We start from the raw sequence: 27,993 nt of genomic DNA, 5'->3' as shown, positions 1-27,993 counted from the left end.
ATGGTCAACTTGGAATTTTTCAGGCCTGAAGTCGAAAGATCCGACAAGGATGCAAAGGACGATCCAATGTCAGAGGAAGTGGATGAAGAAATTATCTGTGATCCAGAACCAGAGCAGGCACGGGAAGTCAAGGACTTGCCACTGAAGATTTCATCAAGTAGAAATGTGGAATCAAAGATTCTACATAATAATGCTAATAGTACAGATAGTTCATCGCTCGGGGATGTACCCAAGAATTCAACAGAAGCAAAGATCAAGTATCAAAGCCAAGAAAAATACATCTCAATGTGTTCAAATGATGGCAAGAATCAAAAAGCAGAGTCGGTCATAAAGTCAGATACTAATATTTTCTCGCCGGTGGAAAATGCCAAAGAGCCAAAGGTGACACAAATCATCATTAACTTGAACAATCAGAAGCAAATGGTGCATCAAGCACATGGAGCCTATCAAAAGATAAACAAAGAGATCAATAAAGAGCAATGTGAACCAAAGGCCACGGTAAGCATTGCATCTGAAGAAAAGAGTCAACTTACTTCTGTCCAGCTGGCAGAAGAAATTAAAGACTCAAACAGTTGTTCAAAAATAGAGGCACAAAAGATGGTTCAAGTCATTTTAAATGCAGAAATAACCAAAGCATGTCATCAACAAGAGAAGGTACAAACATCCCAAGTAATTACATCTCGAAATGCAGTTAAACAATCAAAGCAGACAGTAGTGGCTTCAACACCCCAGGGAAACCAAGACCAACAACCTTGCCAAGAGTATAAAAAGGTCTTTCAGCCAAAATACCCAACTCAGAGTAAACAAAGACACAAGCAGCAAATCAAAACCTATGTTGCGGCCAATGATGTCAATGTAAAAGATCCAGTTTGGGTAAATGATCCTAGTCCAAACAATTCAGGTAAAATGGGATGGATTTCCTCCCAGTACAACTTAGAAGCGCAAGGCTACTACAGAGGTCAACCAAATGTTTGGTTACCTAAACCAAAGATATCAGGCTATAAAGTAGCAAATGGCTTCAAACCAAAACAACAAACAGGAAAATCAAGATCAATTTCAACTCAAAAGAGGAGATCAAACAACAGGGCTAGAAACAGGTTCAAAAACGCTTCTCAATCTAGAAGGCCTACATATCTTCAAGGGAATTTACCAACCGTGAGTCCCAAAAAGTGCAAGGAACAGATACAGTTGAATTCGAAAGTACAAACAAAAATATTTGTTCCATCAAATATACTTCAAGCACAGGGATATTACAAAGGGAAAAAACAAATATGGCTACCCAAGGCACCAAGACCAGATTTTACACAACTTGAATATACTTACAGCTACAAAAACTGACAAATCAAGGATTCAGGTCCAAAATGTCAATATGTCGTCTATAAAAATAAGCCAACAACAAGTAGCAGATACATAGGGGTGCCAAAACAGACAAACGAGCAGAAGAAGATTGAGGTCATCCCCAACTTCCAACAAAAAGGAGCTAGCCAATCTTGTCAGATAATGGACCAAAAGTTAAAACAAACAATTTTGACAACCAAGGTCACACAGGTATGGCAGAAAAAACCTACTTTGCCAATATGGTCCTTTAATAACCCTCTTTTTGAGGATCCGAGCTCTGAATGTCTAGATATATACTTTGCTGAGAGCTCAAGACAGTAGTCAAGTCGAAAAAAATGTCAAGAGTCAGGCAGCTGAGCCGATAAATGAGCAAAGCATTAGACCTAAGCTTCAAGTCATAATATTTTTCTGTGGTCTACGAGTCTAGCTAATTAGGCTATAGCTCAAGCTGGAAGAGTTGAGCGTAATTATATCGAGTCGCTCATGCTGGATAGGTGAGCATAGTCAATGTGTTATTTTAATCATGGTGGAGAGGCGAAGTGTTCAAAACAAAACACACACGCACTTGTGCACATTAGGAGAGTGGAAACCAGTGCATCAAACGCCCTTCTCAAGAGTAGTGGAAGCTTGTGAAGTGAAGTTAATTTTACTTTGTTAGCTACATTAACTCTGAGGAGCACCCATCAATACTCTTCTCTCGCACATCATAATCTTACCCATGCATAAATCTGTGCAAGCATTTCGAATGTCCCATAATTGGACATTTGCATTAGGCACCTTTTATTGTTCCACCCATGCACTCACCTTGCAGGTACAAGCAACAACAAAACAACTCCAGACTCAAGGCAGATCATCGACACTTTTGAACGGACAGACGGCTTAAACAATTCACTTTCACATTATTTATATAAGCCAACTCAATTCAGTCCCTCAACACCCATCATTGTATCTTCCCATAATAAGATCATATACCTTTGGGCACTTTTTCCCATGAGGTTTTTCCCCATTGGTAATCCAGGGTATCCAGACCCTAATGTAATGTACATAGTCTTTTTATTTCATTTTTTCCCATAATAACCCAAGCCAATTGCTTCAACTTAAACCCAAATGCCTATTCTCATATTACACCAACAAGTCAACCAAACACCTTACAGCTCTTCAAGACAACATTCACCACCAATTTCAAAACTCTCCAAGTGCCAACCAACCAAGCAGCGCACGGGGACATGCACTGAAATCGGATGGGGGGAGTGTTTGGCGAATAAGTCAACAATGGCCAAACGGACAAGTCAAAGATGCTATTTACTATTTTTAGTAAATATTAGCGAGGCCAGATGATGCGCATGTGAAGTAAAGATGAAGATGAAGCAACACAAGCTACAGATGCAGAGAAGAATCGGAATTAACAACTATCCATGAAGTTACGGTCACAAGTGACGGTCACTTAAGTTTTAGGATTTTCCGACAAATGACCGCAAATGCGGATTGTAATCATGTTTTGGGCTCATTAAGAGTTCCAAGTTGTAAACATTGAGCTATATTTAGATCCTAGGCAGTGCAGATAGCAGATTAAGTGAGTCTGGCCATTTGGGCGCCCGGCCACTTCTAAAAAGTCTAGTGAGTATATAACTCAAAATGCACAATCTGAAAGGGGGATTCGGACTCACTTGAGATAAGCTTTGTGAAGAAGGAGATGGCTATGGAGTCCTTGAGCTCTCTACGCGTGCACATGGACGAATCGGCTACATTCCAATAGCTAAACTCTAACCTCTTCTCTCTCATTTGCTCTTGGTGTAATCAATGCCTCGATTAATCAAAGATTAGTGGCTGATTTTGTGATTAATCTCTCTCTTTTTCATGTTTTCCTCTTGATTAAGCATGCTACTAAGTGTGTGTAGGATTGTGTAGAGTGTTGGTGCCCGGTGTGGTCATTCTATGCTAATCTATGCTCATGGTTTGTTTGATTAGAGTTGGATTAGTGGTTGATTAGAGAGTAGTGCGTGATTAAGCTTATGTGTGAGAGATTAGTCCGAATGGTAGAGTTAGTAGTGTGCTCACTCCTCGTAGCATCATCACACCCGCTCCGTAGCTTTCTTTGTGTGTAGGTCTCACCTCCTAATCCTCCGTTTGGCATGCACAACGCCACTTGTGTGTTTCCATGCCCTAGCCGGATCGTGCTCCTCGGATTGACATTATGTTGATCTTCCCCCTATGCTAGGATGACGAACTAACACCTTTCCTTGAGATAATTTAGCTACGAGCAATCCTTGCTCTGATACCAGTTGTTAGGAAATAAGACGTAGCTAAATAGATAATTGAGTAGATTACTTAATGGAGAGAGACAGATTTATATACACGAGATTATAGAGTAAAGAGAGAGAGAGAGTACACACGATATACGTGGTTCACCCAATGTGGGCTACGTCCACGGGAAAGCAGCCACTCAATGGCTTTAGTACTACAAAACAAGAAGTAGTTTACAAAGGGATTATACCCTTAATGGAGCTTCCGCCTTGCTTCACTCTCACCACCTCACACTCACCTTGTTGCATCAACTTCACACTATGAAATGTGTGTAGAAATGGCCTCCTTTTATAGGCCAAAAGGGCTGCCCTCTCTTATGAGAGACAGCCATGTGTAGCCGCCCTTGTGCGAATAAGTCCAAATCGGACCCTCCAATCCGCCCATGTGTGGCCGTCCTTGAGAAGACAAGTTCGCTTTTGAATTCGGCCACCGGCCATTGGCCATTGACTTCCGACCACCGGCCAACTGACCGGTTGTTTTCCAACCACTTTCCGGCCGCCGTCCGGTCATAATATTCCGGCGAAAAAAAAGTCTCAGGGGCCTCCGCCCCCGAGGCCTTTAAAGTTGCCCCTGATTCTTATCTGTGAAAATTTTGGTTTCCGGTGAGTGATTTTCCTTCACGCACGATGGCTTCTCCTCATAATGGGGGCCTTACAAATGTGCGTTTTTACCACAAAAAATTACAAGGGTAAATCAGGCTCCATACTTAACAATGTGGCGGGTAAAGTAGAGCAAGATATTATAATTCTTTCATTACACAATGTGTCTAATTCCTGGATAGTAGATTTCGGGGCTTCATTCCATGCAACAACACACAAGTAGCATTTCCAATATTACACCAAAGGTAATTTTGGGTATGTATACTTGGGAGATGATGAATCTTATGAAATTGTCGGCAAAGGTATGGTTTGTGTTAAAACTGCTAATGAAATGAATGGAAGCTTAAAGATGTTAGGCATGTTTCTTCTCTTCGCAAAAATTTGATCTCTACAGGACAATTGGAGGATGAAGGTCACCACATTGCATTCAAAAACAAACGGTGGAAGATCTCAAAGGGATTTTTGGTGGTTGCCAAAGGAGAAAAGGTTGGTACACTTTACTTGTGTACTGTCAACTCGCAATTTTCATATTGTGCAACACCTACAAAAGTCAACAGTGCAATGTGGCACTACTGGCTTGGGCATATGAGTGCCTAAGGAATACAAATCCTTCAATTAAAGAAGCTTCTATCAGCTTTGAAAGAAGTGAACTTAGAGTTTTGTGAAGATTGTGTTTCTGGTAAACAAAAGAGCGTAAAATTTCAAATTTCAAGAAATGAAAGAAAAAATAAAAAACCTGAATCGGTTCATTCTGATGTTCAGGGTCCTGCGAATACACCATCCCTTGGTGGCTCATTGTACTATGTAACATTCATAGACAATGCAACTAGAAAAACATGGGTTTATGTCATGAAGAATAAATTCGATGTGTTTTCCATATTTCAAAGGTGGAAAGCTTTTGTGGAGAATGAAATAGGTACCAAGGTTAAATGCTTCAGATCCAACAATAGAGGTGAATATTGAAGCCAGGCATTTGAAAGCTTTTGTGCTAGCAATGGCATTCTGAGGCAGATGAAAACTCCAAGGACACCTCAAAAAAATTGAATTTCCAAAAGGATGAATAGAACAATCAAGGAGCAAGCACGAAGGATGCAGGTAGGTGCATGCAAGGTTACCGCTTGAGCTTTGGGCGGAAGCAGTAAGTACGTTTGTGGTTTTGATCAACCGGTCATCCTCAACGGCATTGGATGGGAGAGTTCCATAGGAGGCATGGAGAGGTAAACTGATGAATTATTCATTTCTCAAAAGGTTTGGGTGTGAGGCTTTTATATACATAGAAAGAATCCTAAGGTCAAAGCTAGATGCAAAGTCCAAAAAGTGTTTCTTCATGGGCTATGGAGAAGGTGACTTTGGGTATCACCTATGGAATCTTGAAGATGGTAAAATCTTTAGAAATAGGAATGTAATTTTCAATGGAAAAAATATGTACAAGGATTACCTGGAAAGAAAAAAAACAAAAGAAACAGGTGATGAGTACATGGAGCTTGAGGACTGTGAAGACTCAAGGAGTGCAAACGGTGACAACATACAACAATGTCAACCAAATGAGGAGCCTCAACCTATTACCTGAAGATCTACAAGAGCAAGTAGACCTCCATAAAGGTTTATTCCTTCCTTTAACCATCTCTTGATCTTAGATTCTGGAGAGCCGAAATCATACGAGGAAGCTATGCAACACAAATCCAAAAAAGAATCGATAAAGAGCATGCAAGTGGAGATGGACTCCTTACATTGCAACCAAACATGGGAGCTGATTGAGCTGCCTAAAGGTAAGTGGTTACTTCAGAACAAATGGACGTAGAAGCTGAAGGAAGAAGAAGGTGGGAAGAAAAGGTACAAGTCTAGGCTTGTGGTAAAAGGGTCTTCTCAAAAGAAAGGTATTGAATTCAATCAAATATTTTCTCCTATTGTAAAAATAAACTCAACTAAGCTTGTCTTAAGCCTTGTGGCTGCTCATGATTTAAATCTTAAGCAAATGGATGTAAATACATAATTCCCTCATGGTGACATAGAGGAGGAAATTTACATGCTTCAATCAAAGGGGTATGAAGCAAAAGGTAAGGAGAAAATGGTTTGTAGATTAAAGAAGAGCTTGTATGGTTTGAAGCAAACATCAAGACAATGGTACTTAAAGTTTGATCGATGGATGTTCGATCATGGACTCACAAGATGCAACTCAGATCATTGCGTCTACACAAAGAATTTGGGAGATGGGAAGTTCATCGTCCTAATGTTGTATGTTGATGACATGCTGATTGCAAGTGCTACATACAGGACATCAGCGACCTAAAAGAGTAGCTGTCTAAATCTTTTTCAATGAAAGATTTAGGTGCTGCAAAGAAGATACTTGGTATGAAGATATCAAGGGACAAGATGAAGAAGACAATAAATCTATCTCAGGAGGATTACATCAAGAAGGTACTAGAAAGGTTTGCAATGCAAAACGTAAAAATGGTTTTTACACCTTTGGCTGGTCACTTTAAACTAACCAAGGATATGTGTCCAAAGACACAAGAGGAGATAGCCTATATGTCTAAAATTCCATATGCTACAGTGGTAGGTTCTCTTATGTATGTTATGGTCTGAACAAGGCTAGACATTGCACATGAAATGGGAGTTGTAAGGAGGTTCATGGACAACCTAGGCAAAGAGCACAGGCAAGCTGTGAAGTGGATACTTAGTTATCTGCAAGGGACAACAACAAATGCTTTGTATTTTGGAAAAGGTGATATTTTTTGGAAGGGTATGCTGATGCCGATATGGCAGGTGCCAAAGATACTTGAAGAAACACTACTGGCTATGTCTTCATGATTGGAGGCACGGCACTAAGCTGAGCTTCAAAGCTACAAAAAGTAATCTCACTTTCTACCACGGAAGCAGAGTATGTAGCAATGACAGAGGCAAGCAAATAAATTATGTGGCTTCACAGATTCTTAGAAGAGCTTGGATTCAAACAAGACAATTGTGTCTTGTATAGTGATAGCCAAAGTGCTATCCATCTTGCAAAGAATTAGCCTTTTATTCAAGGAAAAATCACATTGAGGTGAGATATCACTTCATATGCACTCTTTTGGAAGAGGGACAGCTAAATCTAGGAAAGGTGCATACAGTGAAAATCATGTAAACATATTTACAAAGGTGGTCAACAAGGATAAATTGAGCTTCTGCTCATCTTCAATCAGCATTCAAGGATAAGAAGCCACGATGGAAAGCAGTCACAGGTTTGGTTTGGAGGTCAGTCTCTCTAAGTGGGTGATTGTTAAGTATGGAGCCTGGTTTACCCCTTGTAGTTTTTTGTATTAAAACTTCACATTTGTAAGGCCCCCAGTATGAGGAGAAGCCATCATGCATGAAGAAAAAATCACTCACCAAAAACCAAAATTTTCACAGCCAGTCTTGAGCAAAGGAATACTCCTTTTTGCCGATATATTATGATCGTGGATGGCGGCTAAAAAGTGGTCGGAAAACGGCCGATCATTTGGCCGGTGGTCGAAAGTCAATGGCTAGTGGCAAGTGGCTGGTGGCCGATTTCAAAGGTACACTTGTCTTCTCAAGGGCGTCCACACATGGGCGGATTGGAGAGTCCAAGTTAGACTTGTCAACACAAGGGCGGCTACACACGGCTGCCTCTCATGAGAGAGGGTAGCCCTTGTGGCCTATAAAAGGAGGCCATTTCTACACACATTTTAGAGGGTGTGAAGTTGATGCGACAAGGTGGGTGTGAGGTGGTGAGAGTGAAGCAAGGTGGGAGATTTACTAAGGGTATAACCCCTTTGTAGCCTACTTCTTGTTTGAAGTACTAAAGCCATTGAGTGGCTGCTTTCCCGTGGATGTAGCCCACATTAGGTGAACCACGTATATCGTGTGTGCTCTCTCTCTCTCTCTCTCTCTACTCTATAATCTCTTGTATGTGAAAATTTATCTCTCTCCATTAAGGAAACTACTCAATTATCTACTTAGCTACGTCCTATTTCCTGATAGCACTCCCTTAGCTTCCCATTTTTCTTAGGTACTACCACAACCCAATCTGTGTGTTCAATCTCATAGATGAATGCAACTTCCTTGAACTTTTCAATGTCCCTTTTTTATTTTCATAAGAAAGGTATCATTGGAAGTGTAGGGTATTCGTCTACTTGGCTTGGCATCCTCTCTCATTAGTTATGTTTCTTATTGTATGCTAACAAATGTCAAGATCCACCTTATTGAAATCTTTGTGTAACCATGCAAGGACATCCCTATATTCCTTTAAAGTTCTAATGAAAATCTCTGCTTCTTCATGAGACGAATCAATTGCAACATATGTAGGGTTTGTCTCTTCTCTAGGTTTTGTTAGGTCAATCTTTTTGGAGTTCTTGGGTCCTTCATAAGGATTTTTTTTATTCCTTGGTTTATGTCATGGGTTGATCCACAATGATCCTTCTACCCCGTAGGGTGTTCTTCTTATAGTGGGATGGAGCATTCATAGCCTTGCCACATTTGTCACCTTTTGACTATATTTTGATGGTCCATACCTCTTTCAAGGTCTATTTCAACTCTCAATATTTAGCTCTCTTCTTTATCTTTTTGATGGTAGGTTATGTTTTTCTTATTTGTCTTTTTTTTTTTTTAATGTCGTTGGCTCAAGTTTGTCTCTTTCTTTTAAATAAGGTATTTGCCTTTCATCTTCTCCTTAATACAATTATCAACATTAACCATCATCAAAAAAAGTGTTTTTCCTTTGATCTTACCCCTCTTATCATCTATGACGTTAATTGGAAAAATCAAAGTATTTTTTCTCTCCTCCCTCATAGAAGTAGAGACTCTCTTGTATGCTTTTCTTGGAGCCAGATTCTTATGTAGTAAGATTTTTCTCTTCTAGCTCATCCATAGTATCATAATAGTGATCAGAGCAATCTTAATGATCATTAAGTTGTACAATGGTTACCATTTGGATAGGAACAATGTCATAGCTCTCTTTATCACAAAATGGGGTGGGGGTGGACTCATTGACACAAACATCCATGGTTGTTAATATTTAAGTCCATTCAAATGGCTCAAGAAGATGTTTAGGGAAGGACTATAGCATGTAGTCTACATCATTTATATCTTGATCTAAGATATAATATTTTTCTTTAAACTCTCATTCTCTAAAGCTACACACATCCAAGGAGTGTCTTTGTTTATCCATGATTGCAATTAAGTTTTGGCTAAGGTCTTGGAATCAAATTCTTGGATTGGTGTTCTCACGAGGAGTGAGAGAGAGAGGAGTGATTTTGGAGGGAAATAAAAAAAGGTGGGAAGTTTCATATTTTGCAAGTCTAGCTGTGATATTTTAAGAGAGATAATTGATTTTTTAGTATATATATAGGTTGGGGAGAAGTTTTGAGTAAAAGTAAGGTTTTTTTTATTTTATTTTTTAAAAGTTTTTTTTTGGGATGAGGCTATGGACGCCCTTGATTATGTGACAAAAGAAAGGGGGGGAAGGTAGTAATTGTCATAAGGACCACCACTCTTTTGGGTAGAGAGAAAATGTACCTATCCTCCCTCCTTAGCCTCTATTTCAACCTACAAAAAGCCTATGATAGCCTTAAAAAAATCCTATGAGAATACCCTCATTCAATGGCCTTGTCTCCTAAACCATACACATTTTTAGCTTTAATCTCTTAAAATTAGGAATCCTTACAAGGCCCTTTTGGGGTTCATATTTTTCGTAATGTGCATTCTTTAATGTGGGCCAAAAATGCAAAGCAACGTAGAGGCCAAGGAGGCATAGCATGTATGATTAAAAAGGGTTTGAAAGATGTTTCCATTGTTAAAGAAGATAAGTATAAACGCTACATATGACTAAAAATCAGTCCACCAAATTGTCAAGTCATATTTGTGGTTGGTTGCTACATTCCTCATATGATTCCAACTTTTATGCTCATTTGGATATGGATAGAGATCAGCCCTTTGTTGAACTAGAGGAAGACATTGCTCATTACAAGGACCATGGTGAAGTCATTGTCTTTGGAGACATGATACTCACACAAATACGTTACAACACGACACGCAACAAGTCGACATGCCCCATGTCTCAAAAAGAATGGATGACTCATACATGTATAATTGAAGTTCTAATGATGCAAAAGAATTGGATCACTATAGAAAGTCACTTCTACATATGTGCAATAGTACTGGAATGCTCATTGCAAATGGTGTATCTTTATGGCAAGGCACCAATGACTTTACATGTAGAAAACACAATGGTGATAGCGTGATTGACTATATGTTGTTTTTGAAAGCCACTCTAGAATGCATACAAAGCTTTACACTTGGTGAATGGAATCTAGAATCGGATCATAGGATGCTATGTATTGACCTCAAGTGTGGTAAGAGACCTGAGCATGTAGCCTCCAATCATGATGTGAATCATTCGTACCTACTTCTAGACTTCAAACGAGCACTCATATATGCTGATATGGTGGACCAAATGATAAGCATGACAGAGCATCAAGAGAGCCCAACATTAAAATGCAAGTGGCAAGTTTTCAAAGAAGTAATTTTCTCTTGTGCGAAGGAATGCTTTTCCGGGTGAGACAGATGTCTTGCAAAAGATCTAAGAAGGGTAGGACCAAGAAGAAATGGTTTGACATGGAATGTAGTCAAGCCCAAAAATGCTTGCTAAGGTTGGATTCAAGAAAAGACAAGGAAGTTTACTTGTAACGTTCACACACATACAAAGCACTTGTTCAAGAAAAGAGGGAGAAAAGTGGAAAGTCAAAAAACAACTTCTTTTAGCGCAAGAGAAAGCACATGCATGTGACAAGTTTTGGAAAAATCTAAAAGGCAAGCGTGTTGAGAGCTTTGGTGACTTGACTCTTGAGGATATGTATACGCATTGCAAGAACCTCTATGAGCAACCCAAGGTTGATAGGATGGATTGTTGTAGCTCCCTTCTTTCCATTGAAGATGTATGTTGCGCACTTGAGAAACTTGCTACTCGCAAGGTAGGGGACCTTCAAGGTGTCAAGGCTGAAATGATTAAATGGACAAGCAAGAAAACATGATATTGGATACATGATATGTTTAGCCTTGTGATTCAGCATGGAATGCCTCATGATTGGGGTGCAAATTGGATCAAACCTTTGCACAAAGGAGGAGATGTAAACAATGTGAACAACTATCGCACTATAATGGTTGGTTCTTTGATGGCAAAGTTATTTGGATGTATCATGGAGATGAAGATAAGTGAATGGGTTGAAAAGAACGACAAACGTTTGCTAGGCCAAGCAGGTCTTTGAAAGCATCATAGCACTATTGATGACCTTGTCACTCTTCGAGTTCTTATGGAAGCGTCTCGATTGAAAGGAAAAAAGTTGTATTATTGCTTTCTGGATTTCAAGAAAGATTTTGACATGGTACCGCGAGGAAATATTTGGAGACGTATGCAAAGCCTTCAAGTGCACATTGGTGTCAAACAAAGATGCCCACTTGCAAGCACATTGGTGTCAAACAAAGATGCCCACTTTCCCCAACCCTCTTTGGGCTACTCATTGATGAATTGGAATGCATGGTTCTTGATTTTATGCAACAAGAAGGCATAGAAGAAGTTAAGATCAGAATTGCAGTGATCATGCTTTTGCTTTATGCCGGTGATGTAGTGCTCTTGGGACATACCTTAGAAGATGCAAAAAAGCTTATGAGTGTCTTGGAACGCTTTTGCCTACATAGTGGGCTGATCATGAATGGATCCAAAACCAAGGTTATGCTTGTAAAGACCCTCAATGACAAAAATCCATGCATTGTATACAACAATGAGCAACTTGAAGTGGTAGATAGCTTCAAGTACCTTGGCCTTGAGGTTCCATCCAATCATACATGGAAGGATTGCGCAATGCGTCGCTTGGAAGCCAGAAAGAGGGCTTATTATGCATTTGAGAACATGTGCAATTCTAGAGAGATGAAGTGTTGGGCTTTCAAAAAGTACATCTTTGTTGACACATTGGTGACACTAGTGCTTCTTTATGGAGTAGAGGTGTGAGGTGGTAGCATTGGGAAGTCTACTTGGAAAGAGTTTGAGAATGTCCAAAAGCATTTTCTCACCAACTTTCTCCAAGTCAAGACACAAACACCCTACATGCTCTTACATCTTGAGTCCGGATCACTTCCCATTCAAGTCTTAGACATGCAAAGGGTTGTGGAGTACATGCTTAAGACACAACATATCCCTTTGTATTGACTTCCTAGAATCACATATGAAGCAAGTCAAAAGGTCCCAAAGACATGCAAGAGAAAAATATTAAGTTCGGGGTGGATGCTTGACATCGAGAAATGGTTTGGAAGATGGGATGGATGCCACTTGGTCAAGGATGTGTCGATCGACTCCCAAGTTAATGAGGCCTTCTTACAACACCAATGTATCACGGCTTGAGAGAAATCTGGAGGTTCTCGCTTCAGTCATTACACCACACACATTGCCCCAAACTACAAATCCCTCTTCTTCTCCGATCGCGGTAACCGAACCCATCCCTACATCCTTGGGCCCATCCCATTGAGTGCAATCCACACCATTGCCTCCATTTGTCTTAGCTCCCATTCTTGACGCTGCAAGACAGGATATTGGGGCACTGGCGAGGAGTCTCATTGACTTTGCACCTTATGTTCTCGTCAAGTGTTAGAGAGTGAGTACCACACACTACTTGAGTGCTCAGCTTTTGACCACATTCGGTCCTCTTTTCCCCATATATTAAGTCATGAGCTCTCTCTACATACCTTCCTCTCCCAACCACGATGTGGACTCTCTATTGCAACACTCATTTCAACAATTTTGGAGCATTGAGAGTCACTTATGACCTCCACTCACACCACGTGACATGTTCATTTTATAGCATAGGTTATATTTGACCTCCAAGGACGATAATAGAACTATCTCTCTCTCTCTCTCTCTCTCTCTCTCTCTCTCTCTCTCTCTCTCTCTCTCTCTCTCTCTCTCTCTCTCTCTCTCTCTCTCTCTCTCTCTCTCTCTTACATAAAATGAGAGGCACTAGCGATACTGCATGGTGACGATGGCGTGCGCACGCACATACACACACACGCGCGCACACACACATTGAAACATGACAGTTTGTTTTTACCCTTAGTAGACGAAAGCTTTCTGCTTGATTCCAAATTCTTGGTCGGAATCCCTATCATGTATTTTAATTATGAGTACCCTTGACAAGGATTTGTAGCCCATACCCATTTCCGTTCTTGTTCCATGGACATGGACTCAGACTCATTATGCCTGTTATAATTGACCCCCCCATTCCAAAGGAAAGAGTTGGTGCTCTCGGGCACCAATCTAACCAATTATCCCTTCAAAATTGCGGCCTCCCGTTTCGAAAGCTGGTCGAATTCTCCCATATCGCCCCCAGTTTGTAAGTGTTGAAACCAAACTTGGTCAAGTACACATATATACGTCTAGTGGTGTATCAACTATAAATGGATAAGGTACCGATTACCAAATCCTTGAGCAATATAGCTTATGTTAATTTACATGAGTGGTAGATTGAAGCTAACCTTCTTGCTAACATTGGACTGAATCCTTCCATACAAGACTCTAGTTTATGGAGTCGTAACCCTCTATAGAATCCTATGTAGCCCTCTATGGAGTAGTAACCCTCTATAGAATCCGCTGACTCGCCAACTCTGTCTCGGTGTTTGCATGTAATAACTGTCAAAATACAAATACAATGTTGCTTAAATGTTTGAAATGTTGAGACACATGTACAATAAAAAAATTAAAAATTAAAAAAAAGATGGAATGTTGATTCAAAGGCCCATTGCATGACATATAGGTTTGCTTATACATAGAAAGTAATTGGTTTTTGTGAAGATAGCCTGTAAATTAACACACATACACTTTGATAGAAGATGAATGGTTATTATTGTCCAAGTTTTGATGGTCAGTCTCCATCTTAAAGACACACACTTGAGTTTTGTGAGCAGCATCTGGGTGAAGGTTGGATCTTGAGCCGCATGTTGGTTTTCTCACATAATGACATGCTTGTTATGATGATTTTACAGATGGACTTCTACATCCACCTCGTAGTAAGGTTTGGTATGCATTAGCAAAGATATCTCTAGTAGTCTTGAATTTTATGACTGCTATCCCGTTCATCTTTCTTAAAGTTACTTCATACTCTTTTATGATAATATAAAGGGAATTAATTGTAAGAGTACTTTTTAGCGAGAGATTATGGCTTGAGTTGGACAAAGCAAGGGATAATTTGTTTTGACTCTTCCTTTACTTTATAAAAATTTAGCTAATCTTATCTTCATAAGGATAGCCTTATCCTCAAGTGAGGGTCTCTTCGGAGATGGCCATCATTGGATTTTTTTGAAATTTTATTCGAAATACAAACAAAATGCTATCCATTTTTTTCCAAACAGAAGTATATGTGATTACTGATAAAGGTACTTGACCCCTCCTTAGTGGGGAGTTTCTTTTTATTTTGATACGGATAACAATAGAAAAAGGTCGTTTACACACATCCTCCCATGTAACACCAGTGGTTTTGGTGCATATGATTACTTTTGTAAATGTTATTTACTTGATCTTTGCTTTGTTGCGAGTTTCTTTGTAAACTTTGACACCGATAACAAGGGGAAGGGGTCATTGACACTTTCTTCCCAAGTAATTCCAATTCTGGCGGGCTTGTGTTTCTTGGATGGTGGCAGGTAAGAGGTTCCTTCCTTGGGATTATGAAGGAAACTACAGTAATAGTTGGAGATCATCCAGTGTTTGGTTTTGTTTTTTGTACTTGTAAACACTTCTTTGATAAGTATATATATGCAATACATCCAGTCTAAATGTTGTCATTTGTACAATCTTATCTTTGTTATTTTTGTTTACTATGAAGACATTATTTTATGTATTTATGTAGCCCTTGTCTGTTCTCTAGTCCTATTGTCTGATTCAATAGTTTGGTAAATCAAACTATTGTTAGATAATCAATCATAAACACACACACACACACACACACACACACACACACAGGGGTGGTGGGGGATGGAGCTCACTCTGGGATGGGCAGGAAGGGAAGGAGGGGGTGGCGGGGGGGGGCGGGGGGGGATAGGTGTTATAGAGTGACATGGAAAGAGAGAGGAAGAAGGGAGTGGGATAAGAGGAGGACGTTGAGGAAGGGAGGGTGGGCGCTAGAGGAGGAGATGGAGGAAAGGAGGTCAGTTAGTAGATGTAGAGAGGAGGTGGAGGAGAGGGAGGGTGTTGGTGGAGGATCAAGGGAAGAGGAGGAAGCACATGGGCAACGAGAGGAGGAAGGGAGGGCGGCCCTCCAAAACAAAAAAAATTGCTTTAAAGCTTGCTCCGTTGAGCTTGGTCAAATACTGAACGCATGCTCTTGTAACAACTCAAAAACAAGCTTGAGGTGTTGCAAGTGACCTTCTTCAATAATTCTATAATCTAAAATGTCATCGAAAAAAACAATATTTTGTTTTGAATATGGTCGTAGTGTATCATCCATAGTAGTCATAAACATGGCAGAAGAGTTACTTAAACCAAAAGGTATAACTTAAAACTCATATTGAATATGAAAAGCAGTCTTTGGAGTATCTGCTACATACATTAACATGATGAAAGCCAAAGCATAAATCTATGTTAGAGAAATAATAAGCTCCTTCTAACCTATCAAATAACTCACCCACGCTTAGAGGATATTTGTTCTTATCACTCACTACATTTAAAGCGCGATACTCTACACACATACGCATAGATCTATCTTTTTTCTTCACTAAGAGAATCGGCAACACCCATGGCTAAGAACTTGGTTGGATGAAACAACAGATTAAGTAATGGGCAAGCTGTTGTTCTTAGTTCACGGCTTTTGTATGACTAAGCTGGGAAGGAGGATTACTTATTGGTTTGCTTATAAGCACCAAACCAATGCCATGTTTCACCAAACTTTCTGATGGCAATCTTGGATGCAAATCTTGAGGAAAAACATCATGATATTCTAATAATAGTTGATGGAGATTATGTGTAGCATGTTCAAAAATATGTTTCTTAAAATGTTCTTTGGAACCCATATAGAGAGAGTAAGAGTGCATCGCTGAGGAATTTCCTTGAGGATAAATTTTCAAAATCACTTAAAGAAGAGAAACTTGAGAGAGCATGAGGTAAAGAATAACACCAAAAGACTTATTTTATTTCATTGTTGTCATATACAACTTTGTGCATTTTGCAAAAAATACAAGTGCAGATTGAGGTACATCTTTCTCCCCTACCAACAAATATGTCTACCATTGGCAGATAAATGAAGGGAATTATGCTTATAACTTCTAGCTTAAGAGGGACCGGGGATTGGAACAAAGCAAGCTTTCCCCTCTTTTTGCTTACTTTTCATAGTTCACTCCAAAAGCTTTTGGACTTCTAAAGCAAGCATTTTTTTTTCATTTTCTTCCTCTCCCCTCTCTCGATCTTGGGTTAGGGCCACGGTGATTAGACATATGGTCAATGCTCAGTCACTATCTACAACACTACCAAAGGCAAACCCAAAGGGCCAGAGAAGCCAAAGCAAGAGGCTAGGCACTATAGATGATAACAAGGCAGACCGACTAAAAAGAGCAAAGGGGAGGAAGAGAAGAAGGAGAAGACGAAGGAAGAGAATACAGCAAAGGAAGGCACCACCACTAGTATTTGTGCATAGGCAGCCACCTCTTGTGCTCATGTGTCAAAAGGTTGTCTATTTGTATAAGCCTATATAGAGGCACATTCAGCTGAATAATTGTAATCTTTTATCATTTGCAATATACCCTATTGTATTGTGCAACAGTCTCTTGTGCAGCAGTCTCTCTCTAGCAAGCTCTACACTAACCTCTCCAAAGCATGCCATTGGCATGAATGGCACACTAACCTATCCACCTTAACCCTACAAACTGATATCAGAGCTATGCTAGTGTGATTAGCATTTTCTAATCACCTCTATTGATCCTAACTACTTTGTCTATGCTAGATTGTTTGGCCCCTCTTCTTGGCCAACACAGTCTTTAATCATACCTCTAATAAACACTCTAAACTAGCTCATTATTATCCCATTGAGGGCACGTCCATAGGCCGCTACCCTCATCAGGTGATTATGGATAATCAAGAGTTAGGATAATTTTTTGTTAATTAGGGGGTGTGTGTTTATTTTCTTGCATAATAAACAACCTCATTGGCATCTTCTATTGGCACAATTAGCTTTCTCAACTTGTGTGTGTGTGTGGCCACACAAGTTGCTAGCTTTTGATTGAGACCTTCTGTAGTTATTTTGGGCTAGGCTTTGCAAATTGATGGTATAATTAAAATCAAGCTTTGGAGCTCAATTTTCTGGCTTTTGCAAAGCAAGTTAGAAACATTTGTATGTGTGTGTGTGTGGCTATGAAAACAAAAGGGGCGGGATCCACCTCTTAAAGAGGGGAAGAGAAGGTTAAGTAAAGAAGGCCCAATTTTTGAAATTAAAGAAGCAAGTGTCATTTGCAATCGACAGCGAGTCAACCGACTGCCAGGCGTGCCGCATGTGGCTCTGCAATTGATGATGACCACGCTCGAGCTCCATGTTTAGAAGCTCAAATTTTCTTAACCAGTTACCGGTTGCACCCTCTGCTCGCTTGCTCGTCACCATCGACTAGCTGCCCTGTGCAGTTGCACTCTAGCTCCAGCTTCTCGATCGACTTGCTTCCACCTCTGTAGCTGCAGCAGCTTAGAACCCCACCTTAACGAGCCTCATCCCTTCTGAAATCCCAACCCCACCCTCATCAAACCACTCAGCTGCTCGTAGCCCGCCATACATCCCGTTGCCCAATCAGCCCCACTGTCCACCTCATAACCATACCTACTCGAGCAAACTGCTTCCAGTTACCTTGTTTGTGGTTGTGTCCCCGGCCATCTCTTTGGCATGCTTCGTCACCCTTGTGGTGCTTCGTCACCCCTTCCCACTTGCCAACACGCCATACACATCACCTGCCTCAGCTCCCATCGGTTCACCTGCCGCTTGCACACGGGTTAGCCATATCGGCTCTCGCAAGCCACACCCCCGCTACCTTGCCCTTTTCTATTGCCGATCACTTCGCCAATCATCATCCTCGTCGACTGCAGATCTTTTTTTTTTTTTTTTTGACATTAAGCCTTATCTTCGTAAGAGGCTCATCAGACGCAAAAGGCCCGACAAAGCAAAGCACATCCTCTAACAGAGGGTTTCCCCACCTAACTTCGAAACTGCTTGGAGTTTTTTTTTTTTTAAAGCTCTTATCCCAACCTAAGAATCGTCCCATGACTTGGCCAGGCTTCGTTTTCTTTACTACCACGTAAGCTACACATCTTCAAAGCATCATTGAGCTTCGACGAGCATTCAAAGGCTCCCCATTAAGCATTCAAAATGATTTTTCAAGCTTCAATTTTATTTTTGGTAAAGAGGTGCTCCATATTGGAGAGTGACTTCACGAATAATTTGTAAAAAACTTTGAAGCAAGTGATCACGAGGACTAAACATTGCCCACTCACCCGGGTAAGACCTTCCTCTCACCGCACACGACAGTGCACCATCATGGGAGAAAAAGGAACTCAACAGCCTTGGTTTTCACACGTGGCAAGCAAAAACCAAGGGCTACTTGATGCAAAAGCAGTTATTGTCAGTCATTAAGCCACCAAAATGACGATGACAGAGTAGAAACGCGATAGAGCTTAGCACAGTTTGCAGCTAAAGCTGAGCAAGCTCTCCGCATTTTACTCACTTCACTTGACGACAACTTTGTGCATTATTTAGATGATTGCACCATTACACACTTTAGAGCAGCATTTTGGTGCTATTGCCAAGCATTCCAAACTTACATTAAAATTGCAACTTTATGGATTGCTTATGGATCCTGGAGAAGATGTGTCATCTCTAGTCAATAGGGTCAAAAGTATTTGCACACAGTTGACATATATAAAATGCCCTGTAGATAATGAAGACCAAATTGTTGTGCTTCTCAAAGCAGTACCAGATTCAAATTTTGGGCAAATTGTAACAGTGCTTAGAGAGAAAGACCCATCTCCAAAATTGAAGATGAGTAAACTCTCTTCAAGAGCATGAAAAGAAACTCAAAGGCAATCAACAACATTCAAATGGTACTTATGTAGTCTCATCCAACCACTACAACTGCAATCACAAAAGCAACTTAAATTGCATACACTGTGACAGAACAAATCACCTTTCAAAGGATTGCTATGAAATCCACCCTCGTCGCATTTGTGGCAAAAACAATCATGCTACAAAGTATTGCAGACTCAACAGTAAATCTTCACAGGTTACCAATCACAAAGAGCATTTCAAAGATCAAACAAAGGCAAAAAATCAACCTTGCCACCTTTGGAAATTTTGACAAAGATACCAACAATAATATTGTCTTGGTTTATGATAACGTACTGCGAGCATTCTCTCAATTGTATTTTACCATCTATTTGTGCCAGGGGAGGCTTGTGTGTGCCTACACCCTGATGTTTTGTATGCCTACATCCTTTGTGTTTAGGAGAGACAACTTTGTGTTCAAGGGGAGGCTTGTGAATTGTGTGCCTCACCCTACTGTGTTTTTGGGGGAGAATTGTGTGAGTGATATGCAACCAAAATCCACATAGGGGAGGATTGTTGGGATGCGAGGTTATGTTGCATCTCTTGTGTGAACAACCCCTTCCACCTCATGTGGCAAGCCATGTGAAGAACCTCTTACAATAAGTGGAGATAATGAAAATTCGCTCAAAGTTTGCCTCCGCCTTCTCTTCTACTACCTCTTCTACCTTCTCCTCTATGGGCTTCTGTTTGTGTGCTTTTCTCTGTTTTTTTTCCTCCTCCTTCTTGCTCATAAGAAGTGAGAAAGAGGAACCAATATCCTTACCTATAACTCTTGACCTATTGCTCATTGTAAGGGTGACAACCCTAAAATGGGTTGTTGAGATATTTATAAAGTCATGACAAGATTGCACTTTGAACATTATTTTCAACATACAAAAATCATACAATATTAAGGGCATGACATTGACACACCTTTTCACATTCAACTATAAAGAGGGAAACAAACAAGATTAGACATTTGCACCAAACAAGGACTTGTCATTGATATGAAAATATTTTGTAAAAAATGTGAATTGTAGGCCACAATTGATACAATCTACCAATAACACCGGCAGTATAATAGGGCTCTAAATATTGAGAAAGATTTAGCTCAGAAGAAGATGCACAATCGCTTCCGGAACTTCTTAGCATAGAAATTTCTTTTCATTCCTCTTTAAGACATGCAAGCCAATATTAGAAAAAGGAAAAGTAAGATTATGACTCACAGAAGCAAACAATGATAGAAAGAAAGAAATCATTATCTACCCGCGTTCTTTCCAACTATTTAAAAAGAAAAAGCTATGAGCAAATATATCTCCTCATTGTGTAGGTCATGCCTCAGTTGGTGTAATGTGCACATGGATCTTATCTTTAAAGTTTCTAGGTGTTCACTATTCATGGATACATCAATGTCATGGATGGGGTTCTCATGAAAATCATTCATTGTTTGATCTAAAGGGACCAGGTCACCTCCCACATGATGCCACCGACTATAAAAAATGATATAACAAAGTTTTGGATGTGGATCATGTATTTATATGTAATAGAACCAAATTTCAATTTGCAAATGACTCCGTTTATTCTTTTTTTAAGCCCAACCTTCATTCAAAAAAAATCTAATACATCTTCATTGTCTAATCACTTAATTGGCATCATTGTTCTAGACTCTTTCACATCTACCTTTGTAAAAAAATCCACAAACACAATTATGGACATAAAAAAACGAAACTTTGCTCTACTTTCTTGCAATGTAAGCCTTTAAGAATTTTTGGATCTCATAAAACATCTTACACCTATAAGTCTCACTTGTTGTTGAGCTTGGCAGTGGCCAATCTCCACTCCTAAAATCAGGCAGGGCAAGATTGGAGACAATTCTCCAATCCTTCATGGATTTTGGTGGAACATAAAAATGATGGTAAAAAAGGTTCTCATGAAAATCATTCATTGTTTGATCTAAAGGGACCAGGTCACCTCCCACATGATGCCACCGACTATAAAAAATGATATAACAAAGTTTTGGATATGGATCATGTATTTATATGTAATAGAACCAAATTTCAATTTGCAAATGACTCCGTTTATTCTTTTTTTAAGCCCAACCTTCATTCAAAAAAAATCTAATACATCTTCATTGTCTAGTCACTTAATTGGCATCATTGTTCTAGACTCTTTCACATCTACCTTTGTAAAAAAATCCACAAACACAATTATGGACATAAAAAAACGAAACTTTGCTCTACTTTCTTGCAATGTAAGCCTTTAAGAATTTTTGGATCTCATAAAACATCTTACACCTATAAGTCTCACTTGTTGTTGAGCTTGGCAGTGGCCAATCTCCACTCCTAAAATCAGGCAGGGCAAGATTGGAGACAATTCTCCAATCCTTCATGGATTTTGGTGGAACATAAAAATGATGGTAAAAAAGGTTCTCATGAAAATCATTCATTGTTTGATCTAAAGGGACCAGGTCACCTCCCACATGATGCCACCGACTATAAAAAATGATATAACAAAGTTTTGGATATGGATCATGTATTTATATGTAATAGAACCAAATTTCAATTTGCAAATGACTCCGTTTATTCTTTTTTTAAGCCCAACCTTCATTCAAAAAAATTCTAATACATCTTCATTGTCTAGTCACTTAATTGGCATCATTGTTCTAGACTCTTTCACATCTACCTTTGTAAAAAAATCCACAAACACAATTATGGACATAAAAAAACGGAACTTTGCTCTACTTTCTTGCAATGTAAGCCTTTAAGAATTTTTGGATCTCATAAAACATCTTACACCTATAAGTCTCACTTGTTGTTGAGCTTGGCAGTGGCCAATCTCCACTCCTAAAATCAGGCAGGGCAAGCTTGGAGACAATTCTCCAATCCTTCATGGATTTTGCTGGAACATAAAAATGATGGTAAAAAAATATCCTTTTTTTGCCATACCCATTGAGTTCTCCCTTTTAAAGATACTCACCAATGGATCCATGTGCAACAGTGAGCATAATGTGCATAGTTGATGGGCCTCTACTCTATTGCCCCAATGGGGCCCCAACACATTGTCTCACATCAAAGGTAGTGGGAGCTAAGCTAAATGGTTGTGATAGTGCGTATTGCTGACAAGGAGATAGGCTCAAGCAAAGGCTACTAGGTATATGTGCTACCTCAAAGTGGAATTAGTTCATGAACTCAATGCATATGCAATTACTCATGCTATCAATGATCAATTTATCAACAAGTATAACATAAGAGATTTTGTAAAAGGAATTGAAACGAAAACGTCTAAATAAAATGGTTGCAATGCATTGTTCTTTGTTGCATCTACTATTGTAGAGAAGGAAAATCCATTCATGACTACCCTTATCTTTTTTCCCCGAAGTCCATCAAATTTTGCTAACAATTGTTGATATAAATGGGCACACCAACAATTCAAAATTTGGTGTTTCTGAAGGTGAATTTATAGTTGTAGAAAGTGTTCGAGAAAAATGTGTCTCAGCTTAATATCAAGCCGTTTTCAATTTCAAAAATGCCGGTTGAGAGCAAGGGAAAAAGAAGAAATTCCGCTCCAAAACAGAGAAAAATAGTGTAAAAACTAGTTCTAAAATAATGTAACCTAATTTTCTAAAATTTTCTCTTGGCAAATTCAAGGAAAGGAATTGTATATGCTTGGAAAAATGATTTTTCCCAAACACGGGTTGTAGATGGGCCTTCAATGGAAGATAGTGCTACGGTAAGTCTTTTGTACTTCTACACATTTCTTATAATTTTGTTCCTCTTTATCATTGCAATTTGCAACCAAGTTTTGTAAACGCATGTAAAGAAGAGTACTACACTATCTTGCGCACTCTTGAGACTGATGGCATTTGGAGCATTGCGAGCAAAAGAGTACCAATCAAGCCATGAGCTCTTGGGAAGGAGCAGCGCGCAGTTTTCTGCAAGCGAGAGTGGACTTCGGGTCACTTGAGCAGGATCGACTACACACACACCCCAAGCTTTGCAGGCTGCAGCTCGTCAAGCTCATCGGTTTCTCTGCAGCTCGTCCTTTTCTGCAGATCATCTGACTTTCGATAGAGGTTTTAAAACTTTTTTATAAAAAAGACTTATGTGCAAGCCGCCATTCCCACTAAAGACCCTCGACAAATCTGCTTCGACTCTCCGACGCTTGTCAACACACTCCCACTCGAGAAACTTGAGCAAGAAAGAGAGAGAGCAAGTGAGAGATTGAGAAAAAACATCGTGAGAGAGAGAGAGAGAGAGAGAGAGAGAGAGAGAGAGAGAGAGAACGGGATTTATCAATTTTGACATCGGCACCGAAATCAACGAGAGAGAGAGAGAGAGCAGGATTTATCAATTTTGACATCAGCACCGAAATCGACGAGAGCGGCCTCTATAGAGGCTTTGGCTTTGAGCATTGACGCTCGGTGCATCGGTTTCGACAGCGATCAGGCATTTTCTCGACTTCAGCACTCTTCTCAACATTGGCAAGTGCTTCCGTCCGGCGGCGAAAGGTGATATCGGCTTCACTTTTGCGACATCAATTCAGTTCTTCTTGGCTTTACTCGACGGTACGTCATATTGTTTTCGCTACCGACACCGACATCGGCAAGAGCGGCCTCGAAATCGGCGACTAGCCGCTTTACCTTTTGAGCACATCGATTTTGACACCAATTTTTGCGATTCGGCATCAGCTCGACATCACCTCTCATTGCGGTGGATCTTCGACACCGACACAGAGCGTTCCCGCGAACGGTCGTGCTTGCCACACGCATGGGTGAGGTGCCTCTACCATAGAGGAGTGACACCCGGCATTGGCACTGAGCGCACCGATCGTGCACTACAACACCCTTTCGACTCCGAGCACATTTGGCGGCTATTCGACTAGCACATTTTCGTCTAGCGGTGAAATCGGCACATATCTACATTGACACGCAGGTTACAGGTTACAAGGGGCTTTAGAGCCCATTTACACACAGATTCTCCAGCTTTCTAGACACTTACAGACATAACACTTTTTTCATGCGAGTTTGACAGTCTTTTTGACAACAATTCCTCTCCAGACAGATGCGTTGACAAATGCATGTTTGCTTTAGCACTCCGTAGTGCTATTGAGCTCTTTTGAGGACAGATATCCCTGCAAGGATCACTTTTACTGCATGCAGCATTTCTTGGCGCCAATTTGACCGCAGTCACTTATGTACATTGAGTTGCGGACACTGTCCATTGTACTACGTGTGGAGCCATTTTCTGGCTATTTTGGCAGTTTTTTCGGCCGTTTCTGAGACTCGAACCGGAAGAGCCCTTTTTGAGACTTTGGTTAGTCCTTTTATTTTTGCATTAGCCTTTGGAGGGTCGATAGCGTTAGGTTTTCTTTGAGTTGGGGTATTCTCAAACGTTGAGATACCTTCCGTGATACAAGTAGTTGGAGTTCCCCTCTTACGGTACCCGCACCATAGGATATGTGTCTGGATGGTTTTTTGTGCTCTTGATGTCGAATTGGCGTTCACACAGCAGTGGTTTTGAGCAGATTCCTGGTGGTTCTTTTGAGTTGAGTTTTGACTCCTCATACAAAGAAGACTGTCGGATTTTTCCTGTGAGTCCGTTTTATGCATTTTTGGCACTTCTAGCTATTCTTACATAATGATTGTACTACATTTTGATTTGAGTTTTTGCTCCTGTTCTAGGGAAAATCCTATCGAAATTATTCGAGACAATTTGCCATAAAGTTTTTGGCTACATTCCCTTAATCATGGTTGCGAGTAGTGCTTCCAAAAGAGAAGAGTACTACATGAAAAAGTTTGATGGCTCAAACTTTGTCATTTGACGGTAGCGTATGCAAGATGTTTTGATCAACAAAGGCTTGATAGAACCCTTCCGTGCAAGAAGCGAGAATGCATACACTAATGATGAGTGGGATGACTTGAATGAGCGTGCTATGGCGACCATTCATGCACCTTGGTGAATCCATTTACTTTACATAATGGACAAGACCAATGCCAAAGATTTGTGGGATGCTCTATGTCATGCATGGGATAGCAACAACGCCTCGAACAAAGTTTTTTTGATGAACAAATTGATGTGCATGAACATGAAAGAATGCAGTAATGTTAGTTCTCACTTGAACAAGTTCAACAACGTGTTTTCATAGCTTACTTCAAAAGGTCTCAATTTTGATGATGAAATGAAGGCCATTTTCTTGTTATGTTTGCTACCATCATCATGGGATACCTTCAACACAGCCATAAGCAACTCTGCACCCAATGGAAAGCTAGATTTCATTGGTATTGCTGGTGCGTTGCTCACTAAGGAGATTTAACGTCAATCTCTTGACGCGAGTGGCCATGGTGATTCATATGTGGCTAGTGGAAATCGGAACAAGCAAGTAGCGTGGTTGTAGCCGCAGTCATTCACAGAATCGCAGGCAAGGTCGTAGCAAGAGTCATGAAAAAGACATGCAAAATGTTGAGTATTAATATTGCCATAAAAAGGGACACTTGAAGAAATATTACTGCAAAATGCAGCGTGATAAGGGCAAAGAGAAAGGGAAGTCTGACAAACCTAAAAACAACATGAAAATTGAAGAGCGTAATGTGATTGAGTATCCAGCCATTGAGACAGTTTCTGATGTGCCAAATGATGTGTTGATTTTTACATTGGATTTGAGTCATGATGCATTGTTAGCTCCTAACGAGTGCTATGCGCAGAATTGGATTGTGGAATCAGGTGCTAGCTTTCACGTGACTCCACATGGAGTGGTTTTCTACATACACTGCCACATGTAGCACAATGACGCTAGGCAATTCTTATGAGATTGATATATGCGGTGTGGGTAGCATCAAGTTTTCTATGTGTAATGGCACTAAGTTTATGTTGCATAATGTCAGACATGTACCCAAATTGACAAAGAGTTTGGACAACTAGATGATTTGGTTTACACTATCATATTTGCTCATGGTTCTTGGATTATCAAGAAGGGAAATTTGGTCATGCTTAAAGGCCAAAATTCTGGCTCATTGTACTCACTTTATGTCTCTTTTGTGAAAGAGAATTCTATTTGTGTAGCCGAGCTGCCGTCTATAGAGTTGTGGCATAGCCGGCTATGACATATGAGTCAATTAGAAAGGCTTGTAGTGTTCTGGTTATATCCTTGTGTTAGATTACTCTAACTTCTCTTTATGTGAGCATTGTATCTAAGGCAAACAGACTAGGTTGACATCAGCACCTTTGAACAAGGAATTAGGGAGTCCTCTAGATCTCATTCATAGAAACTTGTGAGGACCTATGCGAGTCAAGTCTCTAGGGGGAGCATTATACTTCCTAACATTCATAGAAGACTCTACTAGAAAGGTGTGGGTTTATCTCCTGAAGCAAAAGAGCGATGTCTTTAGTGTCTTTCAAAAGTTCTTAGCATTGGTAGAGAACCAATCGTACAGAAATCTTAAAGCTTTGTGCAGTGACAATGGAGGCGAGTACATCTCCTCCGAGTTCAAGGACTTTTGCACTAAAAGAGGCATTAGAAGACAATTTACCATACCTTATACACCCACCCAAAACAGTGTGGCTGAGAGGATGAATAGAACCATTCAAGAATCGATCACTTCTATGTTTCCTATGACCAACTTACCTCAAGAATTTTGGGGAGAAGCTGTTACGACGACTGCTTACTTGATCAATCGGTCACTTAGTACATCACTAAAGTACAAGGTTCTGTAGGAGATGTGAACGGGCAAAGATTCCAATTATGACAGATTACGTGTATTTGGGTGTGATGCATTCTCACATGTGCCAAAGCGCTTAGACAAAAGCTGGACCCAAATCATACAAGTGCATCTTCATTGGATATGGTGTAGACGGAAAGATAGGATATCGTCTCTGGCACTCGGAATCTAAGAAGGTCATATGCAGCTCACAGGTGATATTCAACGAGTCTAAGATGCATAAAAAGCCAGTGAAAGATATTGAGTATTGCACAATACCGTTTGAGGATTTTTCCTCACCGCCAGTTACACAGAATGTTGGATGTGCTAGTGATGCACCTTCCACTAGTACACACATACATGTTGCTCCAGAGAGAGTGGAACCCGACAGTCAGGCACTTCAGAGATCCACTCATACATCTCGTGCACCTTAGTGTGTTGAGTCAGGATTGGGCTATTTACTAGTCACTGAGCGGTGATCCCACTTGCTACAAAGAGGCCATTCAAATGGATGATAACGTGAAGTGGGAGGAGGCTATTCAATCTGAGTATAACTCGATTTTAGCCAATGAAACTTGGGAACTAACAAAGTTACCTCTGGGTAAACATGCATTGCCATGCAAATGGGTGTACAAGAAGAAGTATATTCAAGCAAAATAAACGCGTGGATTTTGATGAAATCTTTTCTCCAATGGTCAAGATGACTACATTACGTCTTGTGCTTGGTCTAATAGCCATCAAAAACTTGGAATTGGTCCAAATGGATGTGAAGACAACGTTTATTCAAGCAAACAAAAGGCGTGGATTTTGATGAATCTTTTCTCCAATGGTCAAGATGACTACATTACGTCTTGTGCTTGGTCTAATAGCCATCGAGAACTTGGAATTGGTCCAAATGGGTGTGAAGACAATGTTTCTTCATGTGGATCTTGAAGAGGATGTTTACATGAAGCAGCCAGAAGGTTTGCAATAA

General features: G+C 40.2%; 1 protein-coding gene across 1 annotated transcript; it reads left to right on the top strand.

The window, feature by feature from the left end:
• Positions 1-27,993, top strand: LOC147418761 (AF-like protein). The gene is made up of 3 exons (XM_086505750.1): positions 1-873; positions 25,845-26,046; positions 27,890-27,993. Exons 1-3 carry the CDS (start codon positions 1-3, stop codon positions 27,991-27,993), a joined length of 1,179 nt encoding a protein of 392 aa, XP_086361876.1.

The sequence above is a fragment of the Adiantum capillus-veneris genome, chromosome 29, assembly GCF_014529385.1.
Source record: "Adiantum capillus-veneris isolate H3 chromosome 29, ASM1452938v2, whole genome shotgun sequence".
Taxonomy (NCBI): Eukaryota; Viridiplantae; Streptophyta; class Polypodiopsida; order Polypodiales; family Pteridaceae; genus Adiantum; species Adiantum capillus-veneris.
Note: the sequence above shows the minus strand (reverse complement) of the source record. Positions and strands in the feature narration are given on the sequence as shown.